The 16942-nt window shown below is 41.7% G+C and overlaps 1 protein-coding gene across 3 annotated transcripts in view; it reads right to left on the bottom strand.

Annotated features, from left to right (window-relative positions):
* Positions 1-16942, bottom strand: part of SUSD1 (sushi domain containing 1) — a 165743-nt gene that overhangs the window by 10557 nt on the left and 138244 nt on the right. For all 3 annotated transcript variants that reach the window (XM_056518609.1, XM_056518623.1, XM_056518618.1), the window contains 2 exons: positions 4356-4449; positions 1860-1887 (listed from right to left, as the gene is read on the bottom strand). In XM_056518609.1, coding sequence (XP_056374584.1) covers positions 1872-1887; positions 4356-4449 — 110 coding nt within the window. In that variant the 3' untranslated portion in view covers positions 1860-1871. The remainder of the gene's footprint in view (positions 1-1859; positions 1888-4355; positions 4450-16942) is intronic.

The following is a 16942-nucleotide window of genomic DNA, read 5'->3' as shown; positions in this document are numbered from 1 at the left end:
TAAAACAGAACAGACATACATAATACTAATGTCAGGATCCGGACTGGTATGCGGGGATGACACAGGTAGTGGATCCTCTGTGTCAGTGAGGTGATGGCATGGGCCGTACCAGGGGAACGAAATCTAAGGGGTTACTGGTTTTCACCAGAGTCCACCGCAAGGCGGGATGAACTTGCTGCGGCAGGTAACCCCCAGGTCGTTCCACCCAATAACGACTCAACCTCACTGACTGCTGAGTCAGGCGCGGTACACAAGGACTAGGCAAGAAGGAAGGTCAGACGTAGCAGAAGGTCAGGGCAGGCGGCAACAGTTCATAGTCAATGGCAACGGGAACGCTTTCTCTGGCACAAGGCAACAAGATCTGGCAGGGACAGGAAGGGGAAGTGGGTTTTTATAGTGTAGGGAGTGCTTGGAACTAATTGGGCCAGGCACCAATTAATGGTGCCCTAGCCCTTTAAATCTGAGAGACCTGGCGCGCGCCCTAGAGAGCGGGTATGCGCGCCGGGACTGAGCAGGAGGACGGGACAGGTGAGAGACATGGGATGTGACCCGTGGGCAGGCGGGACCCGGAGTGCTCAGCGTTACAACTAAAAACCGACCAAGCCAACCGAGCAGACTAAAATCTATATCATAACAGGAAAGAATCATGGTAAAAACACAGACAGACAGACATAGCAAAGGTGAATCATAAAACAGTCATAGTCAGAGTAGAACTAATCACCAGCAGAGCCCAAGTTGCATCCTAATGTCTGAACAGACAACAAAACAGAAAAATGCAAAACCAGACAATACAGGGGCTGTAGCAAGTGGACAAATTGGTTATCCACTTGCTACAGTTTCTGTCTTCTAAGTTCTCACTTTTTTAGTTGTATCTTGTGACTACTGGTTCAGCTTTAATTTTAACACTCCCCCCCCCCCCCCCACCCCAAATACATATCATGAATGTGTTCACATAGATCACATGCATTCTGTACTAGACACGTGGTATGTAAAGTTAAAAAGTGAAATCATTGTCAAGTAATCCAGAGTCATAAATGTGAATTTATAGAATAGAATGACCCTAGTCATTGGGAAAGAATGCAGGGATTCATGCCGATCACACACTTTATCTCAATCCTGAGTTCAACTTTAATATTTTATGAGACTAAAGGAGTAATAAAACAAAGGTCATGCTTTAGCCATATACACTACTAACACTTTTAGTACAAACAAGGTGACCTATTTTTGATATAACTCAAGGTTGAGAACATATTGCTTCTATTAAAAGATGATGTTGGGGTTGAAAAAAAAAGCCAGCTTGTTTTTCTTTTTTTTTCCTTCTTTTTTTTTTTTTTTATAAGCCTTCTGTTTTAGGTATTCCAGCTCAGCCCTATTTACTTAAAGGGGTACTCCGGTGGAAAACTTTTTTTTTAAAATCAACTGGTGCCAGAAAGTTAAACAGATTTGTACATTACTTCTATAAAAAAAATTCTTAATCCTTTCAGTACTTATTAGCGGCTGTATACTACAGAGGAAATTCTTTTCTTTTGGGATTTATTTTCTGTCACAACAACAGTGCTCTCTGCTGACACCTCTGTCTATTTTAGGAACTGTCCAGAGCAGCATATGTTTGCTATAGGGATTTTCTCCTACTCTGGACAGTTCCTGACATGGACAGATGTGTCAGCAGAGAGCGCTGTGGTCGTGACAGAAAAGAAATCCAAAAAAGAAAAGAATTTCCTCTGTAGTATACAGCCGCTAATAAATACTGGAAGGATTAATATTTTTTAATAGAAATAATTTACAACTCTGTTTAACTTTCTGGCATCAGTTGATAAAAAAAAAAAAAATTTATATATACAATATAAACAGTCACTTACCTAAACTGCTTGTTAGCTTTTACAGCACCTGCAAAAAGCAAACACAGTATGATTCATGGGTAACATTTATTTTTGGTTTTGTATTCTATGTGGTATTATTGCATATTATAAGATTTTATTGTGTTGTTAATATCATTATTAGCAATTGTTAGTGGTAGTAGTAGTATATGCCATGGCTAACATATAGTCAAGTCACTACTAAAGAATGCAAAGAAAATTGGAAATTCTTCCTATAAAAATAGAAGCATATCAATCCCTTTAACAATCACATGATTGTGTCCTACGTAAGTCACACGTCTTGGATTCCATTCCCATTCATTAAGGTTTCAACACATTTTTTTAATTGTTTTCAAATTCTAATTGAAAGATACTTTTATCTGGAAAATGCACAGCTAACCTTTGATCTATGCCAGCAGAGTTTATAAACTAGGGAATTACAATATATATATACGAAATTCCTACTATCTTAAAGCATTTTAAGGGTTGCACTTTGTTACAATAATCTCTGATGCAATAATATTAGTATAAGGTTCTGTTCACACTATCAGATTTTTTTATCCCAATTATTGAATACAAAACCAGGAACAGACCATACATTGAGATCATTTAAGGAAAGACTGAGACTTCTTTACTTTTCCGATCCATTTCTGTTTTTGTTTTCAGTGATTGCAATTAAAAACCTGATCATGTGAACACAGCCCTGAAGTTTAAATCAAAATTGTACGTTAGGTTTACTCGCAAAAGTTACAAACTTCAAAATATAGTTGTTTGTAAAAAAAAAGATAGGGTGGCAGCAAGTACTGATGTTTCCATTTGCACAGTAAGGCTATGTTCACACGGTGGTGTGGACATTCCACAGACAGTGAAGGGCCTGCAGGCGCCTCATAGACGGCAATGCATTTCCCAGCAGAATACGTAAAAACAAGTGCAATGTTTTTGCGGACGCCGGAATCACTATTTCTACAGCAGATGTTGCTGCTGAGGAAACTCTGCTATGTTGACAGAGCAGCAGAATCCCATTGAAATCAATGGGACTCTGCTGCTGCGGAATTTTCATGCACAATATTTATGTGGAATTCCGCAAGCACATTTTGCCATGTGAACATAGCCTATGCTCGCACAATGGAATCTCTGCGCCGAATTCTGATCAGAAATTCTGCTTGGAGATATTGCTGCACATAAGGGTGTTTCACATTGAGGAATTGACGAGGACTTGGTGAGGAATCATTTAGCTGTATGCAAGGTACGGCACTTTCTGAAAGGAATGTTGCTCTAGTAGGGTCCTACTACCTCTTTTATTATCCATTTCAAGATAAACATGGCACTTTTAAGTAAAAAATAAGGTGATTTTATTTATCCAAAATCCTCATGTTTGCTTTTATTGTTTCGGTCTCATAGGACCTTCATCAGATCAGAATTGCTGGGGAGGAAGTAGTATGGTATGTAAGCGGCTGGCAGCTGTGCTATGTGTAACAAGTATGCAACCTCACGTCGCTGGTGCTGGAAACCTGTGGCGCGTGCATGGTAAATTTGATTTCATTTGGGGTCAGGAAATCCTAAGAGGAAACCTAAGGAAGTTAATGCTTTTCAAATCCACTGGTAAAAACCACTGGTAAAACAGATTTGTAAATTACTTCTATTTAAAAAAAAAAATCTTAATCCTTCCAGTACTTATCAGATGCTGTATACTACAAAGTAAGTTGTGTAGTTCTTTCCCATCTGACCACAGTGCTCTCTGCTGACACTTCTTTCTATGTCAGGAACTGTCCAGAGCAGGCACAAATCCCCATAGCAAACCTCTCCTGCTCTTGACAGTTCCTAACATTAACAGAGGTGTCAGCAGAGAGCACTGTGGTCAGACAGAAAAGAACTTCACAACTTCCTCTAAAACATGCAGCAGCTGATAAGTACTGGAAGGATTAAGATTTTTAACTAGAAGTCATTTACAAGTCTGTATGATTTTCTGGCAGCAGTTGATTTGGCTGATTTTTCCACTGGAGTACCCCTTTAAATCTTGTATCTTTTGACCTTGTCATAAAAGTGTTGAATTGTGAATTACATATCACCTGCATCAGAGGCTAAACTATTGATGACTAGCTCAATGTATTTAGTCATTTTATTTGGTCATGTTATTGTATCCAGGTCACAATAGGGCATCCCTAGTTTTTCCACATTTCTAAAGCTTTCCAACCTTAGTAACTACGAATTCTCCTGCCATCTATACTGTGAAAAGTGTCTTAGGATTAAAAATGAGTGACTGAGTAACTTCTGCGTTTACTTTGCTGCATTTATTAGTCACATTTCTGAGGTTTTCCATAATGAATTATTTTTATCTGGAAGAAGCTAAATATTGTAAGGAATATAAGGATAGGGCTGCACTTGGGCTACTTTGGTTTTGCACAATCTTTGGCCGCAAAATAACCCTAACCTAATACATTGATGCTGTCAAGGAAAATACATTTTAGTTTAAATGTGCAATAACTCCAAAGTACTTACCGTGCCAGTGAGTAAGACATAAATACTATAAAGCATGCAAAAGCAATTGATCCTAGTAAGACCACAGTCATGTGGTGATAACTGCCTGATAGCTCTGAAAGAAAGAACAATACAAATTGGATTTTTGCAAAGGAATAACCCAGCGACAAATACGTGAAAAACAGATTGGATTTATACCAAGAAATGTTCGATTGAACTTTGCATGGAAGAACAGATTTTGTACGTAAGCCATAACATTAAAACCACTGGCAGGTGAAGAGAATAAATCTTTTGACAATGCCACCTGTCAATAAGTGGATTATATTTGGCAGGAGGTGAACAGTTAGTTCTTGAAGAGGACGATATGGTAGCAGAAAAAACAGACAATGTTAACAAGGGCCAAATATTGAACAATGTGTCAGTGTATCTACAAAGCAGCAGGTCTTGTAGGGTGTTCCAGGAATGCAGTGGTTAGGATTAGAGATGAGCGAACTTACAGTAAATTCGATTCGTCACGAACTTCTCGGCTCGGCAGTTGATGACTTATCCTGCATAAATTAGTTCAGCTTTCAGGTGCTCCAGTGGACTGGAAAAGGTGGATACAGTCCTAGGAAAGAGTCTCCTAGGACTGTATCCACCTTTTCCAGCCCACCGGAGCACCTGAAGGCTGAACTCATTTATGCCGGAAAAGTTATCAACTGCCGAGCCGAGAAGTTTGTGATGAATCGAATTTACTGTAAGTTCGCTCATCTCTAGTTAGGATCTATTACCTAATTAAGAATGGTCTTTTGTTATTCTTCCTGGTAATGTACCATATGAACAATAAATAGGAAATAAGTTGTCACAATTGTCCTGTTAAAGTGTCCGATATGATCCAATCTGTACTGTACTGTACTGTACTGTGTAGGTTTACACCTGTTTAAAGGGGAATTATCATCTAGTTGTCAGTTCAAGAAGGGATTACAGAAGAAAGAATGCTTCAGAAATGTTATTTTATACCCCCATTTACTAAAACAGATGGTCTGGGAGAGTTCCTGGATCCCCTAAATTAGGTACTTTTTCATGTAACATTTTTATTTTTTCCACTGAGTGTCTTTTGTCTTATTATCCTATGATCTTATTCTATGTGTATTGTACTAATAAACAGTATGGTTTACCATGTAGCAAGGATCATTCTGTATCTAGAAGATATGGGAATTATATAACAAGGCAAAGTACTGATTCTGGATCTCCGGCTTAATGGGCACGGATAACCTAATGATCAGCTAGATGAATTCCAGGATAGGAAGAATAAAGTGGCAGTAAACTACTGTGGGAAATTGCTGTATAACTAGATCATGAAATGTCACTTAGACTATGATGGGCTATAAAGTGACTGAAGCATAAATCTTTCAGTCTACTGTGCCAGAATTGTTTATATGATGAGAAACAGACATCCTGTTAAATTTGGCCCAAAAAAATCATATGGGACAATTGATATATGCATCTAAGGATCTCAATCCAAACGTTTGATAAGCTTGACAGAATGAACTGCATTGTCTACTAAAATTCACAATGGATGCACGTAGGGGTACAGTGGAATTATACAGTATCTACCATAAGTGAGTACATACCTCATGTTTTAAAGTTGTGTCCCCTCAAAATAAATCAACGCTCAAAAGAGAGTACATTTCTAAGTGGAAATTACCATATTGGGCCCAGTTAGCCATTTTCCCTCCCTGGTGTCATGTGACTCATTAGTGTTACAAGGTCTCAGGTGTGAATGAGCAGGTATCTTAAATTTGGTGTTATCGCTCTCCCCTCTCTAATACTGGTCACTATAAGTTCAGCGAGGCACCTCATGGCAAAGAACTCTCTGAGGATCTAAAACAAAGAAATGTTTCTCTATATTAAGATGGCCTAGATGATAAAAAGATTGCCAAGACCCTGAAACTGAATTGCAAACATGGTGAGCAAGACCATACTGCTGTTTCACAGGACAGATACCACTCAAAACAGGCCTCGCCCTGGTTGACCAAAGAAGTTGAATGCACATGCTCAGCATCGTATCCAGAGGTTGTCTGCGGGAAACAGACCTATGACTGCTGCCAACATTGCTGCAGTGGTAAAAGGGGTGGGGGGTCAGCCTGTCAGTGTTCAGATTATACGCCGCACACTGTATCAAATTGGTCTGCATCGCTGTCATTCCAGAAGGAAGCCTCTTCTACATATGATGCACAAGAAAGCCTGCAAACAGTTTGCTGAAGACAAGCAGACTAAGGACATGGATTACTGGAACCATGTTCCGTGGTCCGATGAGACCAAGATAAACGTATTTGGTTCAGATGGTGTCAAGTGTGTAAGGCAGGAACCAGGTGAGGAGTGTATTGCCTCCCCCCGAGCAAGGTGGTCAGACTGTCATGGTTTGGGGCTGCATGAGTGCTGCTGGCACTGGGGAGCTATAGATCATTGAGGGAGCAATGAATGTCACTGAAGCAGAGCATCATCCTCTCCCTTCGGAGATTGGGCTGTGGGGTAGTATTCCAACATGATAACGACCACAAACTCCATCAAGACCACCACTGCCTTGTTAAAGAAACTGAGGGTAAATGTGATTGACTGGTCAAACATGTCTCCAGACCTAAACCCTGTGCATTTTTGGGGCTTCCTCAAATGGAAGGTGGGGGAGCAAAAGATCTCTAATATCCACCAGCTCTGTAATGTCATCATGGAGGAGTAGAAAAGTGGCAACCTGTGAACTTTAAGCCGAAGAGGCTTAAAGGGGTACTCCCGTGGAAAACTTTTTTTTTTTTTAATCAACTGGTGCCAGAAAGTTAAACAGCTTTGTAAATTACTTCTATTAAAAAATCTTAATTCTTCCAGTACTTTTTAGGTGCTATATACTACAGAGGAAATGCTTTACTTTTTAGATTTCTCTGATGTCATGACCACAGTGCTCTCTGCTGACCTCTGCTGTCCATTTTAGGAACTGTCCGGAGCAGCATATGTTTGCTATGGGGATTTTCTGCTGCTCTGGACAGTTCCTGTCCCTGCCGTTTTTCTGGTCCCTGCCGCGCGCCAGGCAGAGATCGGAAGCGGATGCCTGCTGAAATGCTTCAGCAGGCATCCAGGGCAAACGCCGAGGGGGCAATGTAGGGAAGTAATGGAGGGAAATCGCCCTTCCGATCTGCGGCCCTACTGGGCTGATCGGGTCTCTGGGACCCGACCGCCCGGTAATTTTGCATGATCCCGGTTGTCACAGACAGCCAGGACCATGCTGAAGTATAGGAGCGAGGTGGCAAGCCTGCCACCTCCTCCTATCCCCTGCGATTCCTCCGTCAGAACTAACGACCAGTCGCAGGGGGGGGGGGGTTACTTCCTCCCGCCCTGCCGGGCCCCTGGAAGTCCGGAGAGAACGGGAAGAAGACCGGAGGACGCGGTGGGGGACAGGGGAGTGCTGGGGACCGACCCGGTACTTACCTCGTCCCTGAAGACCTGGATCCTGGCGGCGGAGACAGCGGCGGTGGCGACAGGTGAGTGGATCTTCAGTGGTGTTGCGGGACCTTTGCAGCAGTCCAGACCGCCGTAAAGCGATCTGGACTGCTCCATCTGGTCCCCTTACACTACAACTCCCAGCATGCCTAGACAGCCCTTGGCATCTGGGCATGCTGGGAGTTGCAGTTTTGCAACATCTGGAGGTCCACAGTTTGGAGACCACTGTGCCCTTCCAGATGTTGCAAAACTACACATTCTCAGCATGCCCTTACTGTCCAGGCATGCTGGGAGTTGTAGTTCTGTAAAATCTGGCCCTTCAGATGTTGCAGAACTACAACTCCCAGCATGCATGGACAGTTTTGGCATACTGGGAGTTGTAGTTTTGCAACATCTGGAAGGGCACAGATTGGGAACCACTGTATTAGTGGTCTGCAAACTGTAGTCCTCCAGATGTTGCAAAACTACAACTCCAAGCATGCTGGGAGTTGTAGTTCGGCAACATCTGGCTCTAAAGATGTTGCCGAACTACTACTTCCAGCATGCCTAAGAATGTTTGGGAGTTGTGGTTTTGCAACAACTGGAGGCACACTGGTTGGGAAACATTGTCTGTTTCCTAACTCAGTGTTTCCCAACTGATAGACCGTGAATGCTGGGAGTTGTAGTTTTGCAACAGCTGGAAGTTCCCCCCCCCCCCCCCCCCTGTGAATGTACAGGGTACATTCACATGGGCTGGGGGCTTACAATGAGTATCAGGCTGCAAGTTTGCGATGCAGCAAATTTTGCGGGGCAGCTCAAACTCGCAGAGGGAAACTCGCTGTAATCCCCCGCCCATGTGACTGTACCCTAAAAACACTACACTACACTAACACAAAATAAAATAAAAAGTAAAAAACACTACATATACACATGCCCCTACACAGCCCCCCTCCCCAATAAAAATGAAAAACGTCTGGTACGCCACTGTTTCCAAAATGGAGCCTCCAGCTGTTGCAAAACAACTCCCAGTATTGCCGGACAGCCGTTGACTGTCCAAGCATGCTGGGAGTTTTGCAACAGCTGGAGGCACCCTGTTTGGGAATCACTGGCGTAGAATACCCCTATATCCACCCCTATATATCCACCCCTATATCCACCCCATATAAATCCCTAATTCAGGCCTCAAATGCACATGACGCTCTCACTTTGGAGCCCTGTCATATTTCAAGGCAACAGTATAGGGTCACATATGGGGTATCTCCGTACTAGGGAGAAATTGCCTAACAAATTTTGTGGGGCTTTTTCTCCTTTCACCCCTTATGAAAAGGTGAAGTTAGGGTCTACACCAGCATGTTGGTGTAAACAAAGAAATTTTTTACACTAACATGCTGGTGTTGTCCTATACTTTTCATTTTGACAAGAGGTAAAAGGGAAAAAAGCCCCCCAAAATTTGTAATGCAATTTCTCCCGACTATGGAGATACCCCATATGTGGGCGCAAAGTGTTCTGGGGGCGCACAACAAGGCCCAGAAGGGAGAGTGCACCATGTATATTTGAGGTGATTTGCACAGTGGTGGCTGATTGTTACAACGGTTTTGACAAGCGCAAAAAAAAAAAAACACATGTGACCCCATTTCGGAAACTACACCCCTCACGGAATGTAATGAGGGGTGCAGTGAGAATTTACACCCCACTGGTGTCTGACAGATCTTTGGAACAGTGGGCTGTGGAAATTAAAAATTTTGTACAGCCCACTGTTCCAAAGATCTGACAGACACCAGTGGGAGGTAAATGCTCACTGTACCCCTTGTTACATTCCTCAAGGGGTCTAGTTTCCAAAATGGTATGCCATGTGGGGGTTATTTTGCTGTCCTGGCACCATAGGGTGCCTAAATGCGACATGCCTCCCGAGCAAAATTTGCTCTCAAAAAGCCTAATGTGACTCCTTCTCTTCTGAGCATTGTAGTTCGCCCGTAGTGCACTTCAGGTCAACTTATGGGGTACCTCCATACTCAGAAGAGATGGGGTTACAAATTTTGGGGGGTATTTTCTGCTATTAACCCTTGCAAAAATGTGACATTGGGGGGGGAAACACACATTTTAGTGACATTTTTTTTTAAATTTTACATATGCAAAAGTCGTGAAACCCCTGTGGGGTATTAAGGCTCACTTTATTCCTCAAGGGGTCTAGTTTCCAAAATGGTATGCCATGTGGTTTTTTTTTTGTTGCTGTCCTGGCACCATAGGGGCTTCCTAAATGCGACATGCCCCCGAGCAAAATTTGTTCTCCAAAAGCCAAATATGACTCCTTCTCTTCTGAGCATTGTAGTTCGCCCGTAGTGCACTTCAGGTCAACTTATGGGGTACCTTCATACTCAGAAGAGATGGGGTTATACATTTTGTGGGGTATATTCTGCTATTAACCCTTGCAAAAATGTGAAATTTGAGGGGAAACACACATTTTAGTGAAAAAATAATAATTTTTTTTTACATATTTTTCACCAAGAAAGGATGCAAGATAACACAACATTTTACCACTATGTTAAAGTAGAATATGTCACAAAAAAAACAATCTGGGAATCAGAATGATAACTAAAAGCATTCCAGAGTTATTAATGTTTAAAGTGACAGTAGTCAGATGTGCAAAAAATGGCCGGGTCCTAAGGTGTAAAATGGCTGGGTCCTTAAGGGGTTAAAGGGGTACTCCGGTGGAAAACATTTATTTTTTAAATCAACTTGTGCCAGAAAGTTAAACAGATTTGTGAATGACTTCTATAAAAAAAAATCTTTACCCTTCCAGTACTTTTTAGCGGCTGTATGCTACAGAGGAAATTATTTTTTTGAATTTCTTTTTTGTCTTGTCCACAGTGCTCTCTGCTGACACCTCTGTCCATGTCAGGAACTATCCAGAGCAGCATAGGTTTGCAATGGGGATTTTCTCCTGCTTTGGACAGTTCCTGATACGGGCATCAGGTGTCAGCAGAGAGCACTGTGGACAAGACAAAAAAAGAAACTCAAAAAGAAATTTCCTCTGTAGCATACAGCTGCTAAAAAGTACAGGATCGGTAAGTATTTTTTAATAGAAGTGATTTACAAATCTGTTTAACTTTCTGGCACAAGTTGCTTAAAAAAAAAAAATTCCACCAGAGTACCCATTTAAGGCAGTGCTGGAAAATAATGCCGGTCAAATATTGACACTCTGGACCCTATTTGGACATTTTCACTAAGGGGGTGTACTCACTTTTGTTGTTAATGTTTAAATATTAAAGGTGTACTCTGGTAGAAATTTTTTTTTTTAAATCAACTGGTGCCAGAAAGTTAAACAGACTTGTAAATTACTTCAATTTAGAAATCTTATTCCTTCCAGTACGTATCAGCTGCTGTATACTACAGAGGAAGTTATTTTCTTTTTGTATTTCTTTTCTTCTGACACCTCTGTCCATGTCAGGAACTGTCCAGAGCAGGATAGGTTTGCTATGGGGATTTGTTCCTACTCTGGACAGTTCCTGACATGGACAGAGGTGTCAGCAAAGAGCACTGTGGTCAGACAGAAAATACATTCATAAATAAAAGAATTTCCTGTGGAGCATCCAGCAGCTGATAATTAAAGAATTAAGATTTTTAAATAGAAGTAGTTTATAAATCTGTTTATCTTTGTGGCACCAGTTGATTTAAAAGTTTTCCACCGGAATACCCCATTAATGGCTGCGTGTTAAGGTATTTGGAGGGTACACAACATTAAACACTGTTATACAGGCTATGCCTTTACTACTTTACATTGTAGCAGTGTGTCATTTACAAAAATGTGAGGGGTGGACTCACTTCTGAGAGATACTGTATATATTGTCAGCAGTGCCAATTTATTGGATGAATAATACATGTTAGTTTGAGTCTAAACCCTGTGGAGATAACCATGAAGTAGAATCGCTGTTTACCTTCTCAATTATTAACAAGGTTAAACATCCTTTTCCATCACTTGCTATGCAAATCTTGATATCTATAGAAGCATTTTCCTATGCAAAGACAACATCTCTGAAAATGACACCTATCCCAGGTCATCCATAGCGTGCTGGCCTTTTTCGCCCAAAATAATACTCATTAATAAAACAATATCTTCTATTTACAGATCACAGATGCGTGTTGCATTATTGTGGAGTGTAGATAATCGGGAAAATGTGTTCCAATGGGCTGCTGCTGTTGTCACCAAAGATTCTGAAAGTTTCCCATCTACTTAAAGGGGTTCTCCGGTGGAAAACATTTTTTTTCAACTGGTGCCAGAAAGTTAAAGAGATTTGTAAATGACTTCTATTAAAAACAAATCTTTACCCTTCCAGTACTTTTAGCAGCTGTATGCTACAGAGGAATTTCTTTTATTTTTAAATTTCTTTTTTGTCTTGTCCACAGTGCTCTCTGCTGACACCTGATGCCCGTATCAGGAACTGTCCAGAGCAGGAGAGAATCCCCATTGCAAACCTTTGCTGCTCTGGACAGTTCCTGACACAGACAGAGATGTCAGCAGAGAGCACTGTGGACAAGACAAAAAAGAAATTCAAAAAAAGAAAAGAATTTCCTTTGTAGCATACAGCCGCTAAAAAGTACTGGAAGGGTAAATATTTTTTATTAGAAGTCAATGACAAATCTGTTTAACTTTCTGGCACCAGTTGATATAAAAAAAAAATTCCACCGGAGTACCCCTTTAACTGCAGCTGCAACATATTTGTCATTGATAAAAGTCAGAAGAAAGGAACTAAATGTGAGACTGTCACATAGCCTAACAAATAAAGATATCCTATAATTCTCACATTATTGTATTCTATTTACATTAAAGAGGTTGTTTTGACGTATTCAAAAATGTTGCCACTGATAGGAATTGTAATAAAATATCAAACAAAGCCACAGTCACCTGTTTTATCCCCCTTCGATTCCAGCACCACTGCTGTATTCCACCATGCCAGCTTTGTTTACATGGTTGCCACAATGGCATCAATGCAAACAATCACCATGATGAATGGCATAGGACCCCTGAGGCCAGTGATTGGCTGCAGTCAAGATTGAATGTACATGTATGCAGTGTCCCAGAACCAATCCACCAGTGGCTGTAGTCTAAAGTTTCTATTGAGGCTGTAGGAAATATCCTGATTGCTAAATCCTGTTCTGGTATTTTCACACAACCTTTTCAGTGTATCACCTTGCTTTACACTGCTAGACATGTGCATACACTGAGGAGTTAGAATCTGCAAGGGTTAATATTTCTGTACTTCCACCACTGGAAATATGTTATGGTGCATAACATCTGGGTTATATGACTTACCTTCAGACAGGCTCCTGCCAACAGCCACTAGAATGTTCTAAGGAAGTCTCCCAAATCCAATCCTCTATCCAGAGAGGGTTAGAACGGATCTAAACTAATCAGTGGCCTTGCTAGAACAGGGAAGGAGGAGGAGCTTTAGGTCTAGACCAGTGTGTGTCCCTGCTGTGTAATAAGCTGTGTAATAAGTTTCACTCTGCTCCAAGTAGGTACTTTCAAGTAAAGTAAGCTCTGGAACATTTGTTGGCATTTAGGAGGTGCATTGCCCAAGAAATGTCTCCAGCCCATGCTCAGAGAGTATCTGTTGTTACATTTATGTTCCTGCTCTGAAAGGGAGAATTATCTCTAAGCCAAAAGAGAAAGAAGCTGTACAAGTGTTCTTCTGCCATAACTGGACATCTCCGGGGGCTTCTGGGTAGGGGGGTCAGACCTAATTTGCTCTAAAACTTGCTATAGGGATTTATAAAGCAGCTAACCATGTGTAAACATCTTCTACACATTCACCACAGTAAGCCAAGCTGTGAATGGACACAGTTATGTAATCTCTGCAGCCTACTAAACAAAGCCCTTTTAGTAGGACCCGAATGGTGGCACTGGAAGTAGCATGGGAATTAAAGTAGTTAGTATAGCTTGTTATTTTATCAAAATTCCTACCAGTGACTACATTTTATAACCGACCAAATCCCTTTAAATGGGCACTGTCAGATACAAAAACTTTCTATATGTTGTACATCTTGGCAAAACATAAGCTAACATTAATTCTAATAAAATATTTTTATTGAAATCATGGCTTATAAAATGTCCAGTGAGTGAGGGTGAGCACTTCTCTGTGCTCTCTCCTGTCTGAAAAGACAGGGGAAAGCACAGATGACAGGAGAGAGCACAGAGGAGTCCTATCAGACAGGAGAGAGCACAGAGGAGTCCTATCAGACAGGAGAGAGCACAGAGGAGTGCTGTCAGACAGGAGAGAGCACAGAGAAGTGCTATCAGACGGGAGAGCACAGATGAGTACTATCAGACAGGAGAGAGCATAGAGAAGTCCGATAAGACAGGAGAGAGCACAGATGAATCCTATCAGACAGGAGAGAGCACAGATGAGTCATATCAGACAGGAGAGAGCACAGATGAGTCCTATCAGACAGGAGAGAGCACAGATGAGTCCTATCAGACAGGAGAGAGCACAGGTGAGTCCTATCAGACAGTAGAGAGCACAGAGGAGTACTATCAGACAGGAGAGAGCACAGAGGAGTCCTATCAGACAGGTGAGAGCACAGAGAAGTCCTGTCAGACAGGAGAGAGCACAGAGACATCCTATCAGACAGGAGAGAGCACAGAGGAGTCCTATCAGACAGGAGAGAGCACAGAGGAGTCCTATCAGACAGTGGAGAGCACAGAGGAGTCCTATCAGACAGGAGAGAGCACAGAGGAGTACTATCAGACAGGAGAGAGCATAGAGGAGTCGTATCAGACAGAAGAGAGCACAGAGGAGTGTTATCAGATGGGAGAGAGCACAGAGAAGTCCTATCAGACAGGATAGAGCACAGATGAGTCCTATAAGACAGGAGAGAGCACAGAGGGGTCCCATCAGACAGGAGAGAGCACAGAGGAATGTTATCAGACAGGAGAGAGCACAGAGGAGTCCTATCAGACAGGAGAGGGCACAGAGGAGTACTATCAGACAGGAGAGAGCACAGAGGAGTCCTATCCGACAGGAGAGAGCACAGAGGAGTCCCATGAGACAGGAGAGAGCACAGAGGAGTGTTATCAGACAGGAGAGAGCACAGAGGAGTCCTATCAGGTTTCTGATGCTGTGACTAATTGCCCAAGTAGAGTAAGACAAGAAACAATGTTGTGGAGGAGACTCAACTAGGACCGCTGTACAGATACATGATGCGGAAGGCTAGTGGAGTCCTAGCTGAGAACAAGTTAAAAGAAAATGGCTGTCCGAGTACCAGGAAGTGCCGGAGTCTTGAGAGTTTGATGGACAACCTTAGGAGTACATTCCCACCTGTCGTATACGCAGTGTATTTCACGCTGCGCAAAATTTACGGCAGCAGCGGGAAATATGCTGCATATTCCTTGTTCACTATACACACACAGGGCTTTCTGTCGGCAGCCCTATGTGTGTTGTGAGTTTTGGAGGTGGGGCCATGTGCCGGCATGACTGTGATGCGCGGCTCCGCCTCCAAAACTCACTACACACATAGGGGTGCTGTCGGAAAGTGTATAGTGATCAAGGAATACGCAACGTATTTCACGCTGCTGCCATAAATTTTGCGCAGCGTTAAATACGCTGCAAATACGCCAAGTGAAAAATCACCAGTATACAGTAAAGGGATACTGGACCCCCTATAAAGTAATCCCCGCATATATATCAAAAACAATCTCTATTGAGGAAAGCATATTAATAAAATTTTACTTTTAATAAACTAGTTAAAATAGAGCTTGGACCAACAACATAAATAAATAATTGATCACTAGATTCCCTAGGGATATATAAAGGAAATCCTAGGGTCAGGTTCCTGTGTGGGGCCGCCCTTCTAAGGGCGTTGCAACACTTGCCAAGAAGGGAGGTCTAGGGTGAGATATAGGGTGAGTTTAGAAATAGGATCACATCCTTGACGGCCCATACTCACTTACTATCCCCTCACATACCTGTTCCCATCTCACTTCTGTGCTTAATCTTCACCACTGTTTGATTAGCACGTCTAATATTACTATCACAATTATTTATTTGTGTTGTTGGTCCAAGCTCTATTTTAACTAGTTTATTAAAAGTTAAATTTTATTAATATGCTTTCCTCAATAGAAATACGCCAAGTGGGAACGCACCCTAAATGGGCACTGTCAGATACAAAAACTTTTCATATGTTGTAAAGGATGCAAAACCAATAGGTTTTGCAATTGCTTTCATAAGAACATTTTCAGTATTTCCTACTGAAAAAGCCAGTCAAACAACTGCCCCCTGCCTGCTTGGACACATACTAGTCCTGCTGTGTCCATGCATCATCACCTATGTCATGGACACAGTTCCTTGATTGACAGCTGTGAGCGCAGGGCTCACAGCTAAAGGAAAAATCCTCCCACTGTCAGCTTGTGTCCCGCTACTGTCAGTGAGGACAACCTGGGAGTTGTAGTTTTGCTAATGCTAGGGGAGATGTGAGCAGACAGCATACTGAGGGAGGGGGCGGAGACCTGCACAGTGAGGCCACGCCCCCTCCCTTTGAAAGGAATTCAGACTAGTGAGCTAAACTAAAAGTGTAATAAAAAAAATTAATAAAAGGTGCTAGACACATAAAAATTAGATGTACATGGTCAGGATTAGGTACTGAGTGATATATTTAAAAAAAATGTTTTTTTGTTGGATCTGACAGGTACACTTTAAAGGGGAACTCCGGTGGAAAAAAAAAATTCAAATCAACTGGTGCCAGTAAGTTAAACAGATTTATAAATTACTTTCATTAAAAAATCTTTACCCTTCCAGTACTTATCAGCTACTGTATACTACAGATATAATAAGACAGAGACATTTGTGAAGTTCTTTTCTGTCTGGCCACAGTGCTCTCTGCTGACACTCTTATTATAAAATTTAAAAAACTAAGCACAAAATAACAACTCAAATTTTCTAACAGGCCAGCCCAGGTAATCTAACAAAAATGATCTACCTGAACTTGATGGACATATGTCTTTTTTCGACTGTACTATGTAATACCTATAACTTCCAAAACCACACACACACATACATTCCTTATAAAACATAAATAAAGCTTTCCTTGCCATAACAAAACAAAAAACACATATATATATACACATATATACATTGCTCTCCTTCTCCCTTTTTTTCCTCTTT

Source organism: Hyla sarda, chromosome 1 (genome assembly GCF_029499605.1).
Source record: "Hyla sarda isolate aHylSar1 chromosome 1, aHylSar1.hap1, whole genome shotgun sequence".
Classification (NCBI taxonomy): Eukaryota; Metazoa; Chordata; class Amphibia; order Anura; family Hylidae; genus Hyla; species Hyla sarda.
This window is presented reverse-complemented; position numbering and strand designations above follow the sequence as displayed.